The 11,725-nt window shown below is 32.2% G+C and overlaps 1 protein-coding gene across 1 annotated transcript in view; it reads right to left on the bottom strand.

Annotated features, from left to right (window-relative positions):
• Window positions 1-337: 337 nt before the first annotated feature.
• Window positions 338-11,725, bottom strand: part of LOC126772839 (lachesin-like) — a 95,163-nt gene continuing 83,775 nt past the window's right edge. The window contains exons 6-9 of the mRNA XM_050493441.1: window positions 4,409-4,540; window positions 4,054-4,173; window positions 1,381-1,560; window positions 338-597 (exon numbers count right to left, since the gene is read on the bottom strand). Of these exons, the coding sequence (XP_050349398.1) occupies window positions 413-597; window positions 1,381-1,560; window positions 4,054-4,173; window positions 4,409-4,540 (617 nt within the window). The 3' untranslated portion in view covers window positions 338-412. The remainder of the gene's footprint in view (window positions 598-1,380; window positions 1,561-4,053; window positions 4,174-4,408; window positions 4,541-11,725) is intronic.

Here is an 11,725-nt window from a genome sequence, read left to right as displayed (position 1 = left end):
TCGCTTTAAGTAGTCGACCACACATTTCAGTAAAAGCACTGTCCGTTTCTGAAATTATGAGAAAAGTCAGATGAACTAATCTCACTAAAAAATTAATTTCCATTGGTAGCCTTTTGCATGATACGATGTCATGGACTAATAACTTTTTAGATTGAAGTCAAATTAGTTTATCTAATGTTGATCATATTTTCATAAACAGGAGTTATTATTAATGTTGTTATGTATTAACATTTTTGATAAATTATATTAACAATTCGTTTAGAATAGAATGAGTGCAAACATTGAAATGTTATCAAAAGTAGATTAAACAATTAATTTTATATTCGTTTGTTATTATTCGTAAACATTGCAACTTTAACGATTCATACATTTATTTGCACACATACAAAATGCTACATAATATGATCCGAAATTAAAAAGTGTGTATGTATCGAATAGTTGTCAAGAGAAGAGCGTACAGTTGCGGCGGAAGGTGTTTGAGGTATTGGTGCGCGTGTGACGCTGCGGGTCGCATGGCGGGCAAGTTCCGTGCACGCTGCCACGCCGCACCCGACACCATCGGCTCGTCCGCGTATCCGTTCATGCTGAGCTGCAGTTCTGGTAAAATATATATTATAAGCCCTCTTGATAGACTACTTATTGATTTTTTTATTAGCAAATTCTCGCTAGAATTTATAATGTACGCAGAAGTAGGCAAGTAGCTTGACATTAAATTTAATTTTGCAAATTCCCGTTTCATAGTGTTTGTAAAATAATGTTGCTTGAATTATACCATGATGTTTTTGATATAATCTATACAAGATAATATTATCTTCACAATTCGTCACTGTTATGTAACTCTTATCATTTTATTTTTCCCTTGAATAGCTATTTATTGTACATAAATGACTATAGTAAGCACTATTACATTACCGACTGAATACAATTATACTTTAAAAAAAAAACATTTTTAATTGGAATAAATGTAGATATTGCCCGGATCAATAAACAATAATAAAACAAACACGATATGTATGGTTGTGAATGAATGCATTGTCCTCATTTTTGCTGTAAGCCCAAGTATATGCAGAAAAGCAATAAATCGCCACCATACGGGTGATCGTCTGTCGCGTAGTGTATTTCCTGAGGATGCTCCGGTTTCGGATCGAAATCTGTGTCGAGTACGTTGTATGTGATTTGTTCGGCGATGAATTTTATTCCTAGCATCGATGACTTGTATACGAGACAAAATCAAATAAATCTCAAAAGAGGGGAAAAGTGTTTTTCAAAAATAATAAAATATATCTACAACGTTAAAATGCGACAAAATTTTGCTGAAAACATATTTGATACCTTGCAAATGCATATAAATTCATATGGTTCATAAAATATTCCACTCACTGTGTAGGCTAACTTGGCTCTCCATCTTTCCGAGCGCGTTGACAGACGCGCACACGTAAGTGCCGAAATCGCCTGGCGCCAAAGACTTTATCGTTAGGTTCATCCATAAAGAATACTCGTTCACCGCTGTCTCCATAATGCGAAACTTCGGATTTTCTAATAATTTGTCACTTACTAAAGCTGTAAAAAGTTAAATTTATATGAAATATCATTTTATTAGTATTCAAAAATGTATAGGTGAAATTATGTCGTTTGAACAAAAAATTAGTATTATTAGTCCGCATAAATTACTTAGACATATAATATTGTATTACTAATAGTTATTACATTGATTATTCTCTGCTAACCGTGCTTTTAAGTAATCATTGTTTCATATTAACTATTGAAGCTTGGCAGAAAATGTTGTATTAAGAATGCTGTTGCATTTTGTATATTTATGTAATGTATTAGAATTGTGTAATTTAGTGATTAAAAGAGACCTGTGTTCAAACTAAGTTACAAATGTAGTAAAAAACTTAGTTATATGCTGTAAATACCATGGAGTATCTTTTAAACGTGATTTGATCGTTCGTTTAGTAAAGTATATCCAATAAACTTTTATCTTTTTCCAATTACATATAAATTGATTCAGTGGCTTAGCTCTGACAAACATACGTATTTTCATATATTATATTGTTAATGTAGAATATATTTACTTATTTAATTTGGAAAACAATAAAATTTGATATTTTTTATTAAACCTTTGCCTACCGCGCTTTGTATACATAGTATTGTATACGCCTCGATAAAAATTTAATGATTTTACTACTGTTAGTGCCACGGTCGCTTCAAACGGCACAAATGCATATCTCTAATTTGCAGCTACAGTTACTTAGACGCATAATTAAATTAGACTGGAACGTTTCACGCGATAGCTGACAGGTTCAAACGAAGTTCATGGTTTTAGAAATTATTATTTATTCAAATCAATTAAAATATTTTAGTGAGTTATTAATTCTACGTCCAAGTTTTTAGTACTAATGGATTAAAATCAGAGAATAGTCTAGAACCGTCTCTAAAACTATACTTTTGCCAATAACTTGCCTAAATGTTTCTTTTTACAGTTTAATTTACAGTTAAATAAAGCCTTTATTAAAAATGTATGTGTGTAACATGGAATGGAAGCCGAGATGGCCCTGTGGTAAGAACGCGTGAATCTTAACCGATGATCGTGGGTTCAAACCCGGGCAAGCACCACTGAATTTTCATGTGCTTAATTTGTGATTATAATTCATCTCGTGCTTTACGGTGAAGGAAAACATCGTGAGGAAACCTGCATGTGTCTAATTTCACTGAAATTCTGCCACATGTGAATTCTACCAACCCGCACTGGAGCAGCGTGGTGGAATAAGCTCCAAACCTTCTCCTCAAAAAGAGGAGAGGAGGCCTTTAGCCCAGCAGTGGGACATTCACAGGCTGTTACGGTACGGTTACGGTACGGTGTGTAACATAGTACATGAATTCTATTTAGTTTATTTTACATACATAATTTCATTGGTATGTCTAAAGTGTACATTGTATTAATGGGTTTTAGTTTAAATTTTTGGGCTGAGTGATTTTATCCGAATTTTAATTGAGAATCTTGTTTTCACAGCATGTAGTACTTTATATTACAAACATTTTAATATATATTTTCAATTTGATTTGCTAGTTATTCTGGATCCAACAAAGCTTATATAGAATCTTAAGTTGTCTATGATTAAAAAAATATGTACGGTATATATATCTGGATTCGTCGATAATTTTAAGTCATATTTATTTTTGTATTTATAAAACATATCGAATTAAATATAATGATATTTTGAATTCGATAGAAATTATTACAGATCTAATGATTGTATATATTAGATTACAGTGAAATGTTAAAACTTTCGATAGATTAGACGTTAATCTTACTCGAGTAATCTGTCTGCCTATTGTCTGGCGGGACTCCAAATTCAGTATGGACGAATATTTAATAATGCTATTACGTACTCCATGTGTTGCCCAAAGAAGAGAATATCATTAATTACATAGATTTTGCTTTGTTACGTGATTAATTGCCCTGTTCTTATGTAATCTAATGCCCTCGCTTTGAGTAAAAGCCATCTATTCTTGTTTATCTGATTTCTTCTGGTTAATAAATCTCTAAATGGATAATAAATTTGTCATTTATGCAATATATTCATTATACGAAACGAATACGCGGATACTACTTTTTATATAATATAGCATATAACGTTTTATTCAATAGCAACTAGTTGAAAAAGCCAAAGTGGCCCCTTGATTAGAACACGTCAATATTAACGGATGATTGCAGGCTCAAACGCAGGCAAAAAATTTTGAATGTTTACGTACTGTCATTCATATCATGCTTGGAGGTGAAGGAAAACAGCGTAAGGAAACCCATATGTTTCGGATGAAAATCTGCCTCATGTGTATCAACCGTGTTGAAGCAAATTGGTGGAATAAGCTTACCAAACCATCTCCCAAAATAATTGGCAGCAATGAGGCATTTACATGCCTGCGTATACAAAGTTATATTATGACTTTTGCTTACCAAAGCCTAAACATAAAAATATAGTTCCTTAAATATTTGTAATACATAAATAATATATACATCTATATATAAAACCTTATTAAATAAATACTTACAGTCCTCACGGTACCAGGAGTTCATAGCTTTAGGAGAGGCTTCAATGTAACACTGGAGTTCCACATCACTTCCAAGAGGTGCACCGACTAATTGGTTTGTAACCTTTACTTGTGGAATAACTGTTGATAAAAAAAACTGTTATTTATGTTCAAATACCGAACTATTACAAAGCAATTGAAATTTATGCTACTAACATAATATTAATGTTATAATATTATATATTAGATGGTACTATTTTAGTAGAGCTATATTGTATAGTATGTAATTAGCCTTATTAATAGTCTACGATGTTGCTTGCACGAATTTTGTAAATATATCGAAGCGGTGTTAAGTCTACTATAATGGATGACTTACAATGCACTTGCACGTGATATCGGCGACTGACGGTGGGCGGCACCCCGTTGCTCGCAATGCAGTAATACGCGCCCATGTCTGTTCGCTGCACGTGGGACAGTTCAAGACTCTCTCCTTTGTGACTATTTTCCACTGTTAAAAAAATTAAGTTATTATCTTATTTAATTAGAAATTATATCGTTTCTATTTTTTACTTTACTGAGTCTTATAGTTGATAGTCTTAAGCTAGTTTTGTTTTGTAATGATGACCTTGGTTACAGTATGCCCCTGAGCTACAGATAATCCTTTTTTTAGCAATATATTTTCAAGGCCCTGTTTTAGCGCGTTACCGAAATAAAGCTCTTTAGAATATTTTATATGGTAAATGGGACCTTCATTATTCAGAGTCATTTATCGATACATGAGAATACTCTCATACTGTTTTTATTTTTATTGTTTAAATTCGTGCCCTGAGCTGACCCAATTAAGAGAAAATATTACTGAATACTGAGTAGGCGCTTACTCTTCAATTGATGTAGGAAAAACAAATTTCTGGTTGAAATTACTGTACGTTTATTTCTTATTTCTAATTACTGCGGGTATTTCAGAAAATAAATTCACTGGAAAATTAAAACCCCGTTTCTAAATGACGAAAGTAACGTATAAACTTTTGGGGAGATAGCTCTGTGCTCGTTTAAACCCGACAGTATTTAAGTAATCGACATTTTGTTTGTGTGATGTTTTCACCGCTTCAATGCCGAAATTCCGAGTCGCTGAGGCGTGAAAAAATATTCGGACTCTGGGATAGAGACGAAGCCACGACGTCGACAGTGGCTTTTCCCATTCAACAGAAATATAGTCCCTTTTGAAATTGCTTTCAGTATAATTCTTTTATTATGCCAACACGGTTCATTTGACGGCATCATGTGAATTTGTAAAACACCGTTTAAAAAAAAGAAGGATTAAAACTGCTGAGACACTGAAAGAACAATAAATTACGAACGATTGGTTTGGTAATAATAATAATGATTTTAAATTATTATAAGCAACGTCAAAGCCAACGTTAATGTACATTAATAGTGATATTTTGGTTTTATGAATAAATTATTATAAAAATGGTATTCTAATATTTGACGAGTATGATTCGTGAAATAGAGTGCGTATTTTGGTTAATATATAAATGAAAGTAGCGATCGATGCTAAAATTTGATCCGCAGTGGTAAACCGCTAACAAATAATGTACAGATAAACCAAATTTGAATGTAAATAATGTTCCAGTATATGAACTTTAAGCGCTAGAATTGAATTACCTACTAAAATTTTAGACCAGCTTTGTATTAAATTATAATATATGATATTATCTATCATTCCTCAAAGCAAGCAGCGTTATGTAATTAATATATTTTTATTTAACGTTATTTTTCGCAGTAATTACAGCGTATTAAAAATCACATTAAAAGCGCTATAATTACAGCGAAATTGTACATATTTCGTGGTATGAATAATATGCTGGTATTAGGAGCGGACAAATTGGTATATTTCTGTAGTCATTCCTGTAATTATGAGATTATAAAGGCAAAAACGGACATTAACGAACTATATGTTTAACGAGATGGCAATCAGACATTATAAATTACTTGCAGTTAAAGCGTGGAACAGGACGTTTGTAGTCGAGTCGCTAACTAATGAACTCGAGTGGTCATACACACTGAAATAGAAGATCGAGGACTGAATATATAACGTTCTAATAGTATAACAGTACATAGTGTCTAAGCCATAGTTCTAACATATGATACTAAAATATTACGTAATTTGTTATAGAAAATATATAAGAAAATATATTAAGCAATATTCGAGATGGCTTAGTGGTCGTTCAAAATTCATGTGTAGAACATGAAGATTGAGTGTTCAAATCGACGCAAGAACCACTATTTCTTTCATGTATTTATGATTCACCTTGTGCTCGCCTCGTGGCAGACATCGTGAGGATACCTTTATAAGTCGGATGTAAATCTACCACACTTAAAAAGCCTTCTTCGAACAAGAAAAGGAGGTCACTCTACTTTATACTTTATTTTTTACATTATCTTTAAAGGGTCAACAAATGGTATAGTTCTACCTTATATTCAAAAAAAAATTCACGCAAGTTTACCATTTTTCAAATAGACCAAGTTAAACAATAGCATTTAATTTAGTTTGTTTCATACATCGTTAATTCGGCCACTATTGGTTTACCAAACAATAAATTGATTACTGATTACCTATTGTTCACAAAAACAAATGGTGATCCTGTTTTCAATAAGAATAGAACAGTCTATTTTTTTCAAATTGAAAAACGGTAGTAATTCTCAATGATCAGTCAATTGCGCAGAAGATATTATAGTGGTTGTGGTGGTGGTGATAGTATTTTATTTCCTTACTCTCAGTATCCGGTGGGACAGAAATGACATGATTAGTACAGAGTTCGGGCGTTGGACTAACTGCTTCACGAGCATTTTGAGAGACAGAACTGTTATCACGGCTTACTTCCAAACTGTGGGCTGCTACTGAGAATATTTTGACAGAGAAACTCAATTATTTTTAATTGGCTTGACCCAGGAATTGAACCCAGGATCTCTGCAGTCACAAGACCAACGTGAGTTATTACGTCATTAGGCATATTAATTGAATTATTGATGAGTAGTTTGTTTGTGCAGAAGCACAAAGACGGTCGTATATTACAGTTAAAGTTATAGTGCGAAGTTTTAAGAAATGTTACATTTGTGATTCCTTAATTTAATTTACATTTACGGCATGTTCTCTCATAAGATCCAATTTCATTGTTAGAATTCATCTGCTACTGACATTTTAATCCAAAAAAGGAGCCATTCCAGCCGACTATAAAGTCGTACGTGACTAAAATAAAACCATACCGTTAGTCTGATTCGTGCATTTGCGAAATTTGATAAAATCCTGAATACGGATATAATAGCAACATACAAATATAATTTTGAGTAAACAAAACAACTTTATTATACTTTTTAACTATTTCTATTACGAAGCAGAGTTTCAATTTGCTCTTTTACGAGTCTTTTAAAAGTTAAAGCTTAAACGAAAAAAGTAATTAAGGTCGTTTCCTGTCGTGACATTAAATGAATCAAATCGTTAGAGAAAATCCTTTATAAACTGCAATGTTCATTGTGAGATTCCCTTAGAAAATATTCAAATCAAAATCGCATACATTATTATTTTTATGTATAGTTCCATTTAATAATTGATGACGATTCACTTGTTTCTTACGACCACTTTTGAATTATTGTTTTAAAAAATTAGAACATAAATTATTGTAAAGCTATCTTTTTCGGAGTGTAAATTTTACCGTGAAAGTAAGCAGGAAATTCAATCACTTCTATTTATGTATTAAAAAGTTTCATGAAAATCAATTAATATTAAGTTCACTTTCATTATTATAAAAAGAGTTTCCCTTAATTTGACAATCCAGTACAAGGTTCACATCCAGTTTCTAAAATGATAATGAAATCAGATTTACTAATTTGACTAAATAATAAACGCTCATTGACTATCCAATGATCGATCAATGATCTTCGAATTCAGATTTAAGTTGTATAGTTAATTTGAATTTGATCAGCGTTTCAAAAATGAATGGTAAATAAGTGAATTAACATATTTCTCTATTAGAATAATACAACTTTTTTAATAAAAATAAAACTATCAACTAGTATAATAATATTAATCTCTATCAAGTATATACATTCTAATTTGTAAACTTTGTATTTATACGTAAATCATTTAATTATCATTTTCCAATAATTTTATTGGTGGTAGAGCTTTGTGCAAGCTCGTCTGGGTAGGTACCACCCACTCATCAGATATTCTACTGCAAAACAGCAGTACTTGGTATTGTTGTGTTCCGGTTTGAAGGGTGAGAATGGTAAGTAACATTGTTATTTCGTAGTAAAAATATTGAATTAATGAAAAATGCTTCAACATTCTTCGTGTTTTTTTTTTCATTTCGTAATTTGGACAATTAGTAACAGTATTAGCATTAGGAAACTTGACTAGAAATAGAGGAGTACGCTTTTCTGAATTATGTATATTTTATTATCATAATAAATAAATTTGAAATCATTATCTCGCGATTAAGCCCTAAGTCTGCCCATGTGAAATGGGTCAGGCTTAATACTTCTAACTTGCTTGAAACGATCATTACATACAAGTCTATCATAGATTAGTTGTTGACATAAATTATGTTAAAGCTTCAATATTTTTGGTAATAAAAAGAAAGATTTGTTCGTTGCTTACAAACACATCTATAATAAACTACACAGTTTTTTGCTGTTTTGTGTTCCCGTCCACCCGTCCATCATTCTGTCATCGAGGCAAAACTTTCACACATTTGATGCACAGCGGAAAAACAAATACAAAGTTTCGCGGCTCGCAACGATACCGGCAAACGATGTTTTAATTATACCAAGCAAAAAATAGCTTTATGGCCTTTTTTCAGGCGGGAAATAGTGTATATTTCTCTTTTAGTTATTCGTTGTTGCCAGAAAATTCCTTTCGATGTCAACGATTTTTTAAATACTGAATAGATATATATTACTATATTTAAGAAGTAAAGACTAGTGCAAGCCTTTGAATGCATCGACTAATAAGTTACTCTATCGCCAAACAAGAATATAACCATGTGGCAGAGTTCCGGTACTTAAAAGGGAGCAAAAAGTAAAACCCTGTAATTATCCCACTGTTGGTCTAATGCCTCTTCTACTTTTGAAGAATAGTTTAAGAGCTTATTCTACCACGCTGCTCTAATGCAGTTTGGTGCATACACAAATAGCATATATGATAAATGCACGTTTGCTCACGGTGTTTAACTACACTGCAAGAGATAAATTATAAGCACACGTGAGGCACGAAAATTAAATAATATTTAATATAATAAATCTAGCTAGTTGAAGTGAGTACAACATAGTAATAACAGACACTTAAATGAAATATCATAATTAATAGCTAAGGTATAAAGCATGCAGAGGTCTTACTTACTTAAGGCGCTTATTAATAATTCATAGAAAACCACTGTCAAGTTGTTACGGAAACGCAGTTGTAAATGATTTTATTAATAGATATGATATATATGCCTTATGATCAAAAAACCTTATATCCTTATCTGGATGAGTAGTATTCAGTATTCCTATGAATATTACATTAAAAGATGAAAGAGGCCTTACGCATAAAATAAATTATAGGGAAATTCAAGCGACAAGCGACCAAAGTGTTCGCGATCTTATCACGCTGGCATCGCGGTTATGACATTATTAAACTAGACCGTACGTATCCACTGACGCTAAAAAATACGTGATCGTTTTACTCGATTTTTTCCCCGTTGAAAAACAGCCCTCACAAATTTAAGACCCGCACTGACAGCCACGAATAAATTATGCTAATGAACGGTTTGAAAGTGCATCCGTTGATTCGGACGGTGGCGTGGCGCTTTTTCCACAATTTACATACCCAATTACCGACATTCTATGACTGTGGTTGCATTGTTATTTTAAAGCGAGCAATAAGTTCTAAGGAATGAATGGTATTATATAAACTATGTGCTTATTTTAATTTTACATTTCAGCAACAGCGTATTGCAGTACGGAAAACGTTGATTGTAATTTAAGACGTTATTTCCCGTTTCGCTAAGTTCTTCGTGACTTTTAGAATGTACTAAACTTAAAAATAGAATTTTTAATATTATTTAAAAGTAAGTAAAGTAACAGCCTGTAAATGTCCCACTGCTGGGCTAAGGCCTCCTCTCCCTATTTGAGGAGAAGGTTTGGAGCTTATTCCACCACGCTGCTCCAATGCGGGTTGGTGGAATACACATGTGGCAGAATTTCGATGAAATTAGACACATGCAGGTTTCCTCACGATGTTTTCCTTCACCGAAAAGCACGAGATGAATTATAAACAGAAATTAAGCACATGAAAATTCAGAGGTGCTTGCCCGGATTTGAACCAACGTTCATCGGTTAAGATTCACGCGTTCTTACCACTGGGCCATCTCGACTTAATATTATTTAATAGTTCTGTTTTATGATAAGTTACTTTAAGCTAGCTTATTATGAAACTTGTAATTATATAACATATCAATCATTTTAACATCTTGCTAGGTCTTTAGGCGTTCATTATGCAATTCGTATAATATAAATGAAGTTTGCAAATACAACAGTTTTAAGCATAAATAACTTTGATGTTGTAAAATGTTTATTAAACGGTTATTACAATTTAAATGCAAAAATAGCAGTTCAAAGATGAACAATTAATAACTGAGTTTATCCTGAAACTTGTGTTGTTATATAACATTGTAATGTTAAGGTTTCGGCAGTTTTTGAGATGTTTCGCATCATGTTTTATATAATAAAAGAATGTAAAAAAAACCGGTTTGAAATGTAGATAGTAATTATGTTATTCAATTTTTTCCCTTATCAAAATAGATAAGGGATATTTTATCTTGAAACTTGTAATTACATAACTCTACATTAGTGATATTTCTCTGCGGCATTCAGAAGCCATTTTTATTGAAAACGCAATGCAAAGCAAAGATAATAATTCTGCCTTACAACAAATTGCCATAGACTAGCTAATCCTGAATTTTGATTACATAGAAACGAGATATATAGAATTTCCCTGCAACGTGCCGTAACCTAAATGCATTTTACATGCTAAATCCATTAGGATTATGTTCATAAGTGTATACTCATGTATGCGCCCGACCATGGAACTATATGTATTTTTTGTTGAAGAAATATCCTATTCTAGAAAGTAATATACATTGATGATCAAATCACTATGCTTCAATTCAATTATATCTTGAATGAAGATACATTAACTGGTTTTATGAGACGTGATGGCTTAGTGGCTAATCTATGTGAACCTTGCTGGTTCAAATCAGATAAGATCACCAAGTTTTCATTTTCTTAATTTGTGTTTATAATTCATCTGGTGCTCGGATTTGAAATAAAATATCGTGAGTATCCACCGACCCACATTGAAACAGCGAGGTGGTATAAGCTCAGAATCTTCTCTATAAGTAGAGAGAATGGAAACAACCTCGAATATCTCACGGCTGGGTTACATATATACATGTATGACATATATCGCTTAAAAAAATTAAAATTAAAAGTAAAATACTATTACACATTAAAACAAATTTACAAATATATTTCGATTATATAATAGCACTATATTATATAAAAAATATCATAAAAGACTATCTATATTTAAATATTTGCGCTGACGTCATCGCCAATTACAATGAAAATCATACCTCAATTATTGTGATGATTT

This window comes from Nymphalis io, chromosome 13 (genome assembly GCF_905147045.1).
Source record: "Nymphalis io chromosome 13, ilAglIoxx1.1, whole genome shotgun sequence".
In the NCBI taxonomy this organism is placed as follows: domain Eukaryota; kingdom Metazoa; phylum Arthropoda; class Insecta; order Lepidoptera; family Nymphalidae; genus Nymphalis; species Nymphalis io.
This window is presented reverse-complemented; position numbering and strand designations above follow the sequence as displayed.